This window comes from Stomoxys calcitrans, chromosome 3, assembly GCF_963082655.1.
Source record: "Stomoxys calcitrans chromosome 3, idStoCalc2.1, whole genome shotgun sequence".
Taxonomy (NCBI): domain Eukaryota; kingdom Metazoa; phylum Arthropoda; class Insecta; order Diptera; family Muscidae; genus Stomoxys; species Stomoxys calcitrans.
In genome coordinates, this window is record NC_081554.1 from 88,657,113 (window position 1) to 88,673,180 (window position 16,068).

The following is a 16,068-nucleotide window of genomic DNA, read 5'->3' on the forward strand; positions in this document are numbered from 1 at the left end:
TCTATATGCCCGCTGGGTGGGTTTTCTGATGGGGCGTTCCCCCTAGGTACTTTAATGGCTACTACTCCTGTTTGAGTTTAGGGATGACTATTAATGTATTGACAAGAATTCAAACAAATCGGTCCACCCATCTCTGACCCATTTCGGATATAAGTCAAATTGTGGGGAACCTATGTCTACGTTAATGATTATTAAGAATGGGCCTACCAGATTGCCTGTTTTACAGTGTATTTGGATTAGTCATTTTGCATTTTTGACCCTCCTCCCGTCTTTGTTAATACATTTTGTATTTGATGACTCATCGATAAAAAATATGTTAGTTCAGGCTATAAATTACAAATTTATTATACTTCAACTATTCTACATAGGAATTGTCAAGCCATTACGCCTACAGAGAGGCATTAGAGTGGCCAAGTTTCTTAAAAAAATTGAGCACTTAATTTGTTGATTATGACAAATTGAAGCTTAGACAACTAAAAGTTTACACATATCAATCAAAAGTACACACAATACCACCACCAATGGATCGATTGGGACCCAAACAAAATTTTGGAAGCAAACACCATCCGCTTTCGAAAGGAAAAACAAAACACATAATTTTGTACAATTGAATGTCATGGACATGTATAAATTTAATTTATTTACAAAAATAATTTGTCTTACAAAATTTCTACTGTGAGTATGGTGCAGATTAAAAACAAGCAAACAAAACGGAAAATACAAATAGAGAAAAAAAGAAAAAGAATAAATATTTGTACAAAGGGAGCGCAAACCAACACTAAATAAACCATTGCGTTGTTATTTAACAATTACAAAAAGTTAATGGCTTCTAAAATCTACAGCGAGTAGGTGATGGTTGGGTGGGTGGGGTGGTGGGTGAGGGAAAGGTGTAAGTACTGGCACATATGAAATGATATTTGAATACCACCAACAGGGTGACAGGACCATAGAGTCGCCACCGTTTCGGCCCACACTCGAAGGTACATGGGTAAAATACTTCACTGCAAACAACTACGAGCGTTTATAGGCGCGTTTGATTTGTATATTTGCGAGGTGGAGGTCTTGGTACCGATACCGCCTCATAATAGTTGACTGGCCGTGATAACAATTTCGTGGGTATGAAACGGGGGTTACTTAACACTTTCTCGAACATAAGGGATTTCTCCTTGACATTTGAGCTGACAGGACCACTTACATCGGCGTCATTGAGGAAGCCAAAGACATCGTCTACAATTCTCTTTGAGGATTCCACATCGATCAAATTGTTGTTGCTGTTGAACTCTTCCCCCGGCAGCACATGGCCATTGGCGTAAGGCGAAGTTGGAATGATTGGTGTGATAGGGGTTTTGGGAGTGTTTGGAGTGTTGGGAGTAGTTGGCGTGACTGGTTTTTGCACCAAAGGATCAACTCCTAGCAGACGTTTTTTGTAGTTCACCTCAGCATGCTGCTTCCACTTTTGTTCACCCTCTAGTCGATATTGGTTCTCCTCTTTCCTTCTTAAGGCACGGAACTCCTTCAATTTCGCCAAACGAGCACCATGTTTTGCAAGGAATGCCTTACGGACTAGATAGCCTCGACAAAGGGCTTGAAGGTTTCTCATACGTTTTCTGAGCTGAGTAAATTCGTAGGTTTGCTGACGTGATTGAACCACAGCAACCAAACGATGGAAGCCCCTTTGCATTGTTTTAAAATCTCTGCGAGGCTTGCGAGCTCTCCAGCTCTTTTGAATCACAATTGCTGCTTGACGATGCTTCTTTAGGAAACGTCTGAAAATCATATATCGCACTCCTCTTTGTATGGTAACAATTGCCTTGAGTACAACTCGGGATCTTTCCTCCTCCAAATAGGCATCGTCACAGTCCTTGAGGAACACTTTGCTTAGACCAAATTGGTGGTCAGATTTCAGGGACAACTCTTGGTAGCAAATATCTTCTGTCACTTGGCGGCAGTTGAGTTTATTTATGGGGCCCGTTAACCCCCTCATCAAGACACGGTAACGTTTGACAAACTCTTGATAGGTGTGACGTATGGGATAGCCAGCCCTACGAATGCGGGCTGTCTCCATCATGCCGGAATATCGTAGCTGGCGTACGCAAAGCTCCCGATCAAATTGCTATGAAAATAAATAAATTTTTAATGATTTATGAAGATAAAACATCAACTCCAATTATCACTTACGTTTGGCTGTTTATCATCATTGGGTTTGATGCAACGTATAAAGAAAGGATGGGCAGCAGACAATGTACGCATCAACAGTTCCAAAGAGTTGCGGAACTTCACTGACAGTGTCACCTGTTTCTTTATGGTATCGTATGGAACAGGTGCTGGGAAAATATCTTTGAGAAACTTGTTCTTTGATTTGCTTATCATCTTGGTTAAATCCAAGCTAAACGAATCACGATTCTTTTCCAAGAAGCCCTGGGGATTATACATCACAACGCCAGCATAATGGCGTATTCCGAATAGAGTATTCTGTCTGGATTTGTCTTTAATGTAAATGGAACGATTGCCGTGCTGGGTGTGTAACTTTTCGAGCAGAGTGAAGTCCGTGCCTTTGGGAAACTTGGATTCTTCGTCAATGAGGGACATGATGTTGATGGCCTTCATGCCTATTAGGTCCAGGACATCTTGGTTATCCTGAAATTCAATATGTTGCCAGCTGATGTTCTCATGTTGATACTCGGATTGTTCCATCTAAAAGAAGACAAAGTGAAATTGTAAGATATGAACTCAAACGTAACCAAAAGCTAGTAAAGGAAGAGAAACTTGCTAGCCGAGTTGTCTATCTGCTGAGACTAGTTCTTAGAAGAGATGGAATAGAACAAGTGAATCAAGGGAACTTGTTCCATGAAGAAAAGTAAGAAAAATTAGATAAAAACAATGGTGTCGCAGGTACTGGGTTTTTTAGTTCCTGACAATCCCAGTACCGGCGGTGATTTATGGGCCCACGAGTATTGCCATCTAGCAATATTGTGGATGTCTTGATGGCGAAGGGACAAGCGCACATCGAGTTTTATAAAATAAGAGGAAGAGACCAGTGATCTCAGGAAGGCACAGTCACACCATCAAAACTTTAAAATAAAGATGACATCTGTGTGCGCTTCTTTTTTGTTCTTAAAATCTTATTTAGATTCCATTGTAGGATATTGTCCGGCTATAGACCATTTCGTCGAATGCTTTCTATTCAAAGAATAGCGCGCCAAGGCAATTTCAAAAGTAAAGAAAAATGTTTGATGTTGCTTAAAAACATTTAACCGCCTTTCTGTATCGCGATTTCTGTTTCATCTTCATCAGCAGAAATTTGTCAAATGGATCATGGTGCTTTACATACTGACCCAACTAGAGTAGGTTACAAGGCACATATCTGATGAAGAGTCTGGGGAATCAAAAATCGCTATACAGAAAGCCGGTCATATGCTTTTAAGCAACATCGCCAATTTTGCCTTTCTTTTGAAAGTTCTTTGCTGTGCTTTGAACAGAAAGCATTGGACAAAATGGTTTATGAGCGGACAATATCCTGCAATGAAATCTGAAACTTTAGTAGACGATATGGGAATGAGATCAGATACAACGGAGGATATGTTGAGGCTTTTAATGAAAACCCTTTTTCCACAGAATACGAAGGGACTCACGAAGATATCAGAATCTTGGTATAACGACGTTGATCGAAGGTTTATAATTACGGAATTTATGGTGAAGGAATCCTTAAGAAGCTTCAAATTTTTTAACTCACCTGGACTTGATGGAATATTTCCGACGTTACTACAGAAAGAGGCAGACTATCTGGCGCCACTTCTATCGCCACTCCTATGGGTGACCACCATAAATGACCTATTACGGATGCTGACTGAGGTGCGAATTGAACCCATCTGCTACGCAGACGATGCTATAATTCTTCAAGGGGTAAGGATCTGAACGAGATATGCAGAAGGGCCGAAAGGGTCTTGCATATGGCATACGGTTGGGCTAGACCCAGAGGTCTCAATGTTAACCCAGAAAAGACTGAAATCTGCCTGTTCACGAGGAAGACGAAGGTGGGCCAATTTAACACACCACGTTTCCTCAATAAAACTATTTCGATATCTGACAAGGGCAAATACTTAGGTGTGATCTTGGACAGGAAACTTAATTGGAAGCGTCACATTCAGGAGCGTACTGAGAATGCTCACAGCTCGAAATGGGGCCTGAATCCGAGGATAATCCACTGACTCTAAAGGAGCGTGATTATACCAATACTTTCTTACGCCTCAGTAGTTTGGTGGACTGCTATGGAGAAAAAGTGCAACATAAGGACCATACAACAGGTTCGGAGAACCAGAGATTAACCTTAAAGTCGAGTGCGAGGCACTGCTGCCATCGGCACAGTCTTGGATTGACGGAACCTTAGTTTTGATGGATCAAAGCTAGAGGACAGAGTGGGCCTAAGGCTTTATATTATGAACCCAGGGACTGAGATCTGTTTTAGTCTGCTCTCAATTCGTTAAGAGTGAAGAACAAAACCATGGATGTCGATACTGTTACAAGGGGTCTCACTGTTTTAATTTTCAGTAAAAATGGCATAAGTTCTGTTAGTAACTATAACTGGTACGAGTGTTAAGAGATCTCTATCAAATTTCGTAAATTCTGGGTAGGAAATGAGGCTTTGAGTCTTTGAACATACACAAATGATGAGGGGTCTATGCAACTCACTGTAACAACGCAAATTGTTAGTAAAAGCGCTTTTCTGGGTCCAAACATTTAATTCGGGAGATAGCTTTGTCCAAACTCGGCACGGATTTTCATTGAAATCGGGGCAAAAATACTGATATAAAGGGTGCTACATCAAGATATAGGTCATCATTGAACGTAAGGCTATATAGTGATTTCGACAAACAGACGGACGGACATGGCTAGATCCTTTATGAATCACGACGGTACTAGCTCGTTTGTAGCGTTGAAAATGCATAATTTGATGTGTTTGAAATGGAATAGCAAAATCGCCTAGTCTCCGGTGGCGGGTATAAAAACATATACCGCATTTTTGGCTTCTGGAACATTGGGTAGGTTTTGGTCGGAGTTTGGTAGGAATTTTCTTAAATTTTGGTAGGAAATAATTTTCTTGAGTGCGAACACTGCCCACAACCACAAAGCCTTTGGAGACGATTGAAGCTCTCAAAAGGACGCTGAGAATGGTACGAGGACACAAAGTAGACCGGAAGGTCAACAGTTTGCAGACATCGTCTAACATTCAACGGTAGAGAATATGGTCAACAAACAGATTCTATACTCGTAAAAGGCGCTAAACCTAGGAGAGGAACCACTTATGCAGATCATGAGCAAATGCAATTTTTGCAAATTTCATCCCAATCCGATAACAGTTTCGTCTACAAGGGGCTCAAGAAGTCACGTCGAATAACAACTTTATGTGGAAGCTATACCTTGCTCACCAATGCGAGTTACACGAGGTTACAACAACAACAATTCCTATCTAAAAGGGAAGAGGTTCCCGATCGAATACCTGACATGAACCTTGATGTCAATTTCACACTCACCTTAAATATGTGCTTCACAAAAAATTGTTGCAAATTTTCATTGGCGTAGTTTATGCACAGTTGTTCAAAGCTGTTATCTTCAAAGTTCTCAAAACCAAAAATATCCAGTACACCAATAGTGTTGATGTTCTTCACTGGATTCTTGTCGATGGTCTCATTGATGCGCTTGATAATGTACACAAATATATTGCCATACAAAGATTTGGCAAACGCATCGCGACTCTCCAAAGCTGCATCTTTCGATAGGCTGGTGACAACTTCATCACCATTGATCAGTATGGTCTTATGGGTCAAAGTTTCGCAAAGGGCTTCTTTGGTTACTCCAAGTATGGTGGATACCCTAGACACTATGGTCATATCACTAATTTCGGCTCCTTCCATGTGGCGTATTTCTGTGGGATTGAAACCCAAGTTGCCCAAGTGCATAATTGCTGCCAAAAGACTAAAGATTTGCCACTGCTCTTCTGGACTAAAGGAGAGCACCTGCATGGCCGAACGCATGTCGGCAAATTCTTTGGCATCGTTTTTCCCCTGCAACTTAAAACAACCTCCATGCGAAAGATAGTGGTATTTGGCAGGAGATATGTCCATTAGATGCAACTGTTTACGCTCTTCTGGGCTTAGCCCAGCCAGCATGCTATAGAAGATGTGATAATTCCTTTCGTCATGGTTCTGGGAGACTATGCGTGATTTCTCCAATAAGTACTGTTCAATTTTGGCGCTCTGTATATTGCCAGCCTCGGTAAAGCGTATCTCGATGTACTTGCCAAAACGCGAGGAGTTATCATTGCGTACGGTTTTGGCATTTCCAAAGGCTTCCATGATGGGATTGGCCTCAATGATTTGTTGCTCGATCCAGGAGTGCTTACCGCTTATGGCGGCCAAGTACTGTAATATCAGTTTGGTACTTTCCGTTTTACCAGCACCTGACTCGCCGCTAATGACAATGCATTGGTTGACCTTTTCCCGTTTCATTTCCTGGAAAGCATTATCACTAATAGCGAATATATGAGGGGGTAGTTCATTGATTTTCTTGCCACGATAGTTTTGGATTTCTTTGTTAGTGTAGATGGGCAGAACTTGGTAGGGATTAATGGCTATCAACATGGTACCGGTGTATGTCTGAAAGGAAAATGTGAAAATTATTAAAGAGAATGCTCTAACTTCTACCACTTACATAGATTTTCTTCTGCTTATAACGTATCTCTAGATTTCGAAGGATGGTATATTCCTGTAACTCTCCCAGCGTTATCATATCCTCAACATCAGTCTGTGATGTCACATGCATGGGCTTAACAATGTCGGCATTGGGAACCCAAAACTGCTTTCCATTGTCGTCGGACACCAATGTACGCGTTTTGTCCGTACGAACTATACGTGCACCAATTGGAACGGCAAATTCTCTATTTGTGCTTTGTTGTGGATTAACCCACATGTATTCAGCCTGAAAAAAAGGAAAAACAAAAAAAAATAAGCTATAGGAAAGTTTTTCAAAAAAAAAAAAAAACAACGCATAAAATTGAGAAAAATGCATGAAATCTTTGCTTGAATCGAAAGTACGGTCCATATAATTTAATGTTTGCAGATTACTTCATGATGCTTAGTCCAATTATGGCAAACTCTTTCCAAAATTTCGGCCGGTATCTCACGAATAAATGCTTCAATGTTATCTTCCAATGCGTCAATTGAAGCGGGCTTGTCTGCATAGACATGAGCTAAAAATAGTCTAAAGGCGTTAAATCGCACAATCTAGGTAGCTAATTGACCGGTCCCGAACGTGAAGTAAAATGTTCACTGAACTCGCCTCTTAATAAGTCATTTGCTACGCGTGCTGTTTGGCATGTGGCACCGTCCTGTTGAAACCACATGTCATGCAAGTCAAACTCTTGCAAACAAAAAACGGATATCATCCCACAGTAGCGCTCACCATTCAGAGTTACGTTACGATTCGCATCATCTTTGAAGAAGTACGGTCCAATGATGCCACCAGCCCATAAACCGCGCCTAACTGTGACTTTTTCTGAAGGCATTGGTAGCTCTTGCTTATTTAAGTACCCGTTGAGCCAAAAATGAGCGTTGTCGCTGAAGTAGAAGAAGCGCGCGATTAACTTTTTTAACAGAGCACGCATTTTGAAAATAAAATTCAATAATTTGCAAGCGTTGTTTGTTTGTCCTAACCATACGGTCCTGCAGGCGGAAATCCGGGCGACCGCGGAATGCGTGAGGTATTGTGGTGCTAACGCGAGGACGTCGAGTGTGAACATCTTTATCGACAGTAAAATTGCCATAAGGGCAATAACATCGAGGACGGTAAGGGCACGAACAGTTTGGAAGTGTCAGAAGGAGATGTACGCCTTCTCTGAGGATGGCAAAATCCGCATAGTTTGGGTGCTGGGACATAACGGAGTAAGGAGATTTACGCCTTCTCTGAGGATGGCAAAATCCGCATAGTTTGGGTGCTGGGACATAACGGAGTAAGGTTGAATGAAAGGGCAGATGATTTGGCAGTGAAGGCCAGAGGACTGCCGTCAATGAACTTAGTTAACCCGAAACCTTTCGGGTCGACGCAGTCCGAGTTAAGGGAGTGGGCGACGAATGCGTATGCAACATTGTGGAACAGCGAAATGGTCGCTAGGACGGCGAAAATCCTATGGGGGGATCCAGATCGTGAGAAAACGAGGCTATTACTGAAAGGAAGTAAGAAGGAGGTCAGTATAGCTATTGGTAGCATAACGGGACACATAGGACTACGAGCTCATTTATGTAAAATCGGTGCGGTAAGTGATAGCATGTGTAGGGCTTAGATTTTCTTTTTCGAGGTTACTTTTTTAATACAAAGTTTCTGGATCCTTCGTATTTTTCTTCACCTTTGTTATCCGTATGTATAATGGCATCAGATTCCATAGAACGGGATGTGACATCATCATCGCACTCTCTCTAATTTGAGATGTCATTAATTGAACATCCAGGCGTTATTACAATGTTCCAGCAACATAATTAGCCTTTTCGTTATCTTGGGACAGCAGGTTGTTCCAAACATTACGTTTTACTTCTTGTGTTACATTGTCGCAGATATACTAGCTATCCACAAAGCTGGGTTGATAACCAGAGTTGATAAAATTATGCCTGCTCTCTGAAGCCAAAAGTTTTTGGTTGGTTAATTTACGGTGCTTGAAGCTTCGGATTGCTCCTTGATCCATAGGCTGAATTAAGCATATGGAATTCGGTAGAAGAAATATTACTATAAGCTTTTCAGATATCAAAACATTTACATCTGGTTGTGCTCTCATCTAGAAGCAAAATAACTTTACGTTTCTTATCGAAGCCGATGTTTTGTAGAACTTGTCTTACTTCTGGCTTTTTTTTCATCCATATTTACAGTTTGTTTCCCTACATCATATTTTTCTGATTACAAACCAACCGAAATGTGTATATACTGTGATCTTTAACCAGTTCTAATTGTTCCTGAATTGAAAGACCTTCTTCTCTCTTTTGTTGTTGGAGCCATTTTCAAACAAACACCTTGATCTGTCATTTTTAAATTACAGACTGACAGATAGAAGTTTAATTCAAAATAAAAAGGAGAATCCCAGCATTTTACATCAATAATGTGTGTGGTAATAGAGGCCCAAAACCAAAAGCACAGCATGTCGGTTGATAGAGGTAACAGGTTAATAGAGGCACAGATAATCGATGTTCAACTGTATGCTGAAAAAGTTATTCAAAGAATCTGACAAATGCGACCCACGGTGTGGGGTATATAAAATTCCGCCCGGCCTATCTAAAATATCTATCTAATAGAACTCTCAAATATGTCATATGTATAAAATTTATATTGTAGTTGTTCGAATAATACACCACAATAACTGTCGTTTCTTCGAGATACGTCGGTAACTCTTGTGTGGCAAGACAGTTTTATTTCCATTAAGGAACTGGTGCAAACTGCTCACATATCTATGACGGTTGTGCTATTCAAGTTTGAGCTCAGTGGCCAGGCACGGCACTGGGTTAAGTCAAGAATAAAGATATTACTTCTCGTCCAATGGCACACGCTTGGATAACATGGATTCTCGAATAAAAGATGCCGTCTTCAAGCCTCATGTTGCTGGTTGTAGTCGGTCCGGTGGGGAAAAGGGCCTCATTGTGGGAAGCGATGCTAATGCATATCTACATATGTGAGGAAGTTGGGATATCAACGAAAGGGGTGAGCTACTTCTCGAATATTAAATAAGCTGCAATCTGGCGATTTATTACATAGCGAATAAACCGATCTTTATTACCAGGAATAGGCAGGAGGTACTACATGTTATATTTGTATTAGGGAAATTTAGTGATGTGATATGGGACTGAGAAGTTTTGGATGATCATCTTTATGTTAATTTCAGGCTTGGAGAAGATACTGCGGATGTGGTTCCTCTGGTAAACAGATGAAAAGCGGATTGGGATACTTTACGGCATACATTGTCCACAACTATTTCCTCTACATCTGAAAAGTTATTAAAAATTGCGAAGGACATGGATATACTAATGGTCAAGTGGATAACAAAGGACCTAAACAACTCGCCTTTGTCTTAGAGCCAAGCCAAAGGATGTGGTGGACCCAGAACTGGTTGGTCTAAGAACGGGCTACAGAACACTCTTCCACAAGGGCACCGCAAGATATGGACGTCCACAAGGTGGAGCTAAGAAAATGCAAGGGCAAGCCTGAGAAGGCTCAGAACAAATATCCTCGAAACACTAGGACTTTTCGCGGATAAACATCCCGGGAACTCTGCAACGGACAACGTGGGAGAGCATGCATATAATAAGCTGTTGACGACCTAGTCAGCTACATCGAAGACTCTCTCGGTGTCAAGGAATACACAATGGTAGCATTTTTTGACACTGAGGAAGCTTCAATTAATGTAACACCGTCATCACCCATGAAGGAACTGGACAGCTGTATTTTCTCCTCTACATTGGAATTTAGCCATTAACAATTTATTATTGTCACTGGAAGAAAAAGGTTAAAGAGTGGTCGCAACATGCAGGCGATGTAGCGGTTGAGGTTAAGGGAAAGTTTCCAGCACTCTTAGAGATATACTTCAGAAAGATCTATGTACGACAACAAAGTGGGCTACCGAAAGTGGTCTAAGCGTAAATCCGTCTAAGACGGAAGTTGTTCTTTTCGGCAGGAGACAGAAAATTTAACTTCAAATCAAACACTGTAATAAGTGCAAGAGAGCCATTGGCAAAAGTTGGGGGTTTATACTGCGTGACATGCTCTGGGTACATGCTGCAGTTGTAAGAAATGAGATACGTTGCTAAACACAAGTCTCGATTAAATATTGTATTTCCATCAAGCTGGACATTTGTTACAGAGCTCGAATTTTGTTAATAAACTCCAACAATTTTCCCGTTCGTGATTTTCTCAATGATGAAATGGCAGAATATACTGAACACTTTTCACTTTAACAGATTACGTTTGGACCAATGCTGCGGAGTCGAGCAATTTCGACTCAGACACCGGAGTCGACTCCGGGCACTTAAAATGCTATGTTTTATACCCACCTCTGAAGAATAGGGGTGAGGTGCTCCAACCTAGACAATATGAGTATCATATGAAAGGTATTAGTGAGTAGATGACGAATATGTAGTACAAAAATTGGACCTAGGAAGGACCTACGGGATGTTAATATGGGTACCGAAAGAAAGGTAGATTAAAATAAATTACATTCACCTAGGCGCTTTTCCCAGTTTTCATTTTAATCCAAAATTAAGGATGAAGAGGAGGAAAAGGATGGTGATGTGTATGAAGACATCACATCGTGGGTGTAAATTGAGCTCACATTAAATATAGTCCTGAGAGTATTAAAATGTGTTTGCCATATCCACGCGACAATCCCTGGGTAGGGCCAACGAGCAAGTCCCCCGAAGGAGCTGTTTGGGTCGCTAGAGGATCGAGGGGTCTTTGCCCAGAAATGGACTTCAGAATCTCGTTCCTGGGCTCAGAACTAGGGGGTGTACCCTATAAAGTGCATTTTCCCCAAATATCGAGATTTCGTTTGTAACACCTCGAAATATTTATAATGAATATTCTCAATCGTCTGAGTATTAGAAGTCAATCTAGCCATATCCATCCGTCGGTTCAACAGGTAGGCGAAATCACGATACCGACGGAACGATTGTGGCTATCCGCATGAAATTTTGCATAGAAACTTCTTATTGTGGGTCATTTGCTGTCCAATATTGAGCAGATTGAATGTAGTTTATATAAAAAAAATTAAACTATGTACTTAAAATTGTTTCATAACAATGCTGGCAACATTTGTGAGGTACTATGCCATGTATATAAAACTTCTCTCCAAGAGGTGTCGCACTGCGGCACGTCGTTCGGACTCGGCTATAAAAAGGAATCGGACTGCACTCATTGATAGGTGAGAAGTTTGCTCCTGTTCCTTAGTGGAATGTTCATGGGCAAAATTTGCATTTGCATTTACCACTTTTTCTGAACTAGTCTTTCAAACTGTTCGAAAACTGACGTTATTCAAAAAATGTGTGCAAGATTTAAATATTTTTAAATATCCATTGCAGGATATGCAGGATAAAAATGAAAAAACTAAGAAGTTAAATTTTTACCAAATTAATTCAACAATTTTAGTCCTGTGATACAAAACAAAACATTTTAATGATTTTTTCAAAATACATTCACAATTTCAATTAAGTCATTTTTTAAATAAAATTTTAATGCGATGTTTATATAGAATGTTCAGTCAAATGTTTTTCAAAGATAAAATTTCAAAAATTTTCTTAACACAAAATTTCATGGTTATTTTTGAAGGCATTATTTCAAATTTTCTCTAAAGAAAAAATTGTCGATCAAATTTTCTCTAGAGACAAAATTATGATTAAATTTTTGCAAAAACCAATATTTCAATAAAATGTTTCTAAAGACAAAATTTTAACTAAACTATTTCTAAAGACAGAAGTTCAATCGATTTTTTTCTGTAAACAAAATTTAAGGTAATTTTTTTTTTTGAAAACAATGAATTTTTTTTTAATGAAATAATTTCAATAAATTTTTTCTAAAGACAAAATGTTAATAAATGTTTTTCTTAAGACAATTTGTCAATGGATTTTTTCTAGAGCTTAAATTTCAATGACAAAATTTTGATACATTCTTTTCGAGTGACTAAATTTTAATGAATTTCTTCTTTTAATACCCTCCACCATAGGATGGGCGTATACTAATTTCGTCATTCTGTTTGTAACTACTCGAAATATTCGTCTGAGTCCCCATAAAGTATACATATATTCCCCATAAAGTATACATGATCGTCGCGACATTTTAGGTCGATCTAGCCATATCCGTCCGTCTGTCCGTCCGTCCGTCTGTCTGTCGGAAGCACGCTAACTTCCGAAGGAGTAAAGGTAGCCGGAAATTTTGCACAAATACTTCTTATTGGTGTAGGTCGGTTGAGATTGTAAATGGGCCATATCGGTCCATGTTTTGATATAGCTGCCATATAAACCGATCTAGGGTCTTAAGTTTTTGAGTCTCTAGAGGGCGCAATTCTGGCCTGATTTGACTGAAATTTTGCACGTAATGTTCTGGTATCATTTCCAACAACTGCGCCAAGTATGGTTTAAATCGGTTCATGTTTTGATATACCTGCCATATAAACCGATCTTGGGTCTTGATTTCTTGAGCCTCTAGAGTGCGCGACTCTTATCCGATTGGAATGAAATTTTGAACGACGCGTTTTGTTATGATATCCAACAACTGAACCAAGTATAGTTCAAATCGGTTCACAACTTGATATAGCTGTCATATAAACAGATCTGGGGATATTGAGCTTCTAGAGGGCGCAATTCCTATCCGATTTGGCTGAAATTTTGCAAGACGTATTTATTTCTAACTTTCAACAACTGTGTCAAATAAGCTTCACATCGGTTCATAACCTGATATAGCTGACATATAAACCGATCTGGGATCTTGACTCCTTGAGCCCCTAGAGGTCGCAATTATTAACCGATTTGCCTGAAATTTTGTACGACGGATTCTCTCATGACCATCAACATACGTGCTTATTATGGTCTGAATCGGTCTATAGCCCGATACAGCTCCCATATAAATAGATCTCTCTATTTCATTTCTTGAGCCCCAAATGGCGCAATTCTTATTCGAATTGACTGACATTTTACACAGGTCTCCAACATATAATTTAATTGTGGTCCAAACCGGACCATATCTTGATATCGCTCTAATAGCAGAGCAAATCTTTTCTTATATCCTTTTTTTGCCTAAGAAGAGATGCCGGGAAAAGAACTCGACAAATGCGATCCATGGTGGAGGGTATATAAGATTCGGATCGTCGTAAAATTCGAAGACGATTTAACGATGTCCGTGTGTTTGTCCGTCTATCCGTCCGTCTGTTGTAATCACTCTACAGGCTTCAAAAATTTAGATATTGAGCTAAAATTTGGTACAGATGCGCCTTTTTGATGCACGATGGTTAAGTTCTTGAACGGGCCAAATTGGACCATTTTTGGATATAGCTTCTATATAGACCGATTTTCCAATAAAGGGTGTAATGCCCATAAAAACTTTATTTTTAACCCGATATTGCTCAAATTTTAAACAGTGGGTAGTTTTAGGCCTCCCGACATTTAACTCAAACATGATCGGATTCAGATCAGACTATGTTTAGATATAGCTCCCATATAGACCGATCTGCCAAAAGGGTATGAAGCCCATAAAAGTTTTATTTATTGCCCAATCTGGAACAGAGGGTTATTTTAAGCCTTCCGACATCTGACCTAAGTATGGTTCAGATCAGGCTATATTTTGATATAGCTGCCATATAGATCGATATGCCGAAAAAGGGTCAAAAGCCCCATTTATTAGCCGATTTCGCTGGAATTTGAAACAGTGGGTAGTTTTAGGTCTCCCGACATCCGCCCCAAATATGATTTGGATCGAACTATATTTAGATATAGCTGCCATATAGACCAATCTCCCGCTAAAGGGTCTGAAGCCCATTTTCATTGAAATTTGAAACAGTAAGTAGATTTAGGCCACCCGCCAGCCGACCCAAATATGGAAGAAATAGGACTGTATTTAGATATAGATGTCATATAGACCGATATGCCTGTTAGGAGTCTAAAGCTCATAAAAACTTTATTTATTACCCGATTTTGTTGAAATTTGAAATACAAAATTGAACAGTGACTTATATTTATAATACCACTCAATATCCGTGCCGAAATTGGGTGCATAAGTTATCCAATTTTTATTGTGATGAAAGGGGTTTTACATATATACCCGGGCGGTATCCAAATTTCGCCACGGCCGATTTTAATGATTTTTAACTTGTTCTCTATTTTGTCCGAAGTCGAGGAAATTTTTGGACTCCGATTCCAGGCAAAATTGCTCGACTCCGAATCCGTTGCCCTGGTTTGAACAAACAAACTCACCCCTTTCTTTTATATGCAACATCTATGATGACAAAATCTTATTTTACAAACACAACTTAAAGTCTTCCAGGTGAGGAACTGCGACGACGAATCATATAGCAAGACTCTGTTGGCATAGTATGTGCTTACCAGCTTTCTAGTTTTCTAGCACAAATACTCCGATTCGATCTCTTGGTAAAAGTAGTACCAGTTTGGTCATAAATATGAAAAAACAGGAGGCATTAAATTCAATGCACCAAGAAGGTATCAAACTTGCACTATGTACTATGTGCTATGAAAATTGAAAACAATTACTTTTTTTACTAATGAAGTTGGATTACCTATGCATTATATCGAAACATTTTTGAGATAGCAATCGGTAATGTCTTTAAGGATCTTCCTGCTAGAGATAAGATTGTACCACTGGTATTTGCTGATTGCTACTGAACATACATTAATGGTTTAATAAAAATTATCGGACAATTTTTTATTACTAAGTGGAAATAATTACATAAGCACTGTATTGGCTAAACACAGGTGTGCGTTTATATCAGGTTGTATTGAATCAAATATTTAGACCCCAGACAATTTATTACATATGCAAACAAATTTTGCTGTTTTCCATCCACATTAGACCAGTAATTGAACAACAGTTAAAGGACAACATGTTCACTACCTTGAACACTTAGCTGTTCCATAACCAATTCTCTTTTTCAGCTTCTGTACCGAAGTACCGTTATTCTTAAAATCTGTGGAAATTTTAAATTTTCATAGAAAATATTGATATTTGCACATAAGTACGAGTTAACTTTGTGGGAGCTAAAAAAACCAACAATTTCCGGTGATTGCTGTTAATTATATAGCAATTTATCTAGAGACGCGAAACAAAATATACAAAAATATAATTGAAGAATTGTGTGGACTTGCTATCCTCCATGCTACCCTCCATGTTGAACGGCCCCGCCCCGTGCCACTATGGACATACACCTAAGCCAGTAATCGGCTTGATGTGCGCTCTAAAAACTATAAAGTAACCTCTAAAAAGAAAATTTTGAGTAAGGAATTCCGTGCTACTTACAAAATCCTTAATTGTTTTAAATAC

At 39.5% G+C, this 16,068-nt stretch overlaps 1 protein-coding gene across 1 annotated transcript in view; it reads right to left on the bottom strand.

Moving 5' to 3' along the window:
• Positions 1 to 628: 628 nt before the first annotated feature.
• LOC131993978 (unconventional myosin-VIIa-like) overlaps positions 629 to 16,068 on the bottom strand; it is a 44,264-nt gene continuing 28,824 nt past the window's right edge. The window contains exons 2-5 of the mRNA XM_013251655.2: positions 6,709 to 6,975; positions 5,532 to 6,653; positions 2,179 to 2,694; positions 629 to 2,113 (exon numbers count right to left, since the gene is read on the bottom strand). Of these exons, the coding sequence (XP_013107109.2) occupies positions 1,022 to 2,113; positions 2,179 to 2,694; positions 5,532 to 6,653; positions 6,709 to 6,975 (2,997 nt within the window). The 3' untranslated portion in view covers positions 629 to 1,021. The remainder of the gene's footprint in view (positions 2,114 to 2,178; positions 2,695 to 5,531; positions 6,654 to 6,708; positions 6,976 to 16,068) is intronic.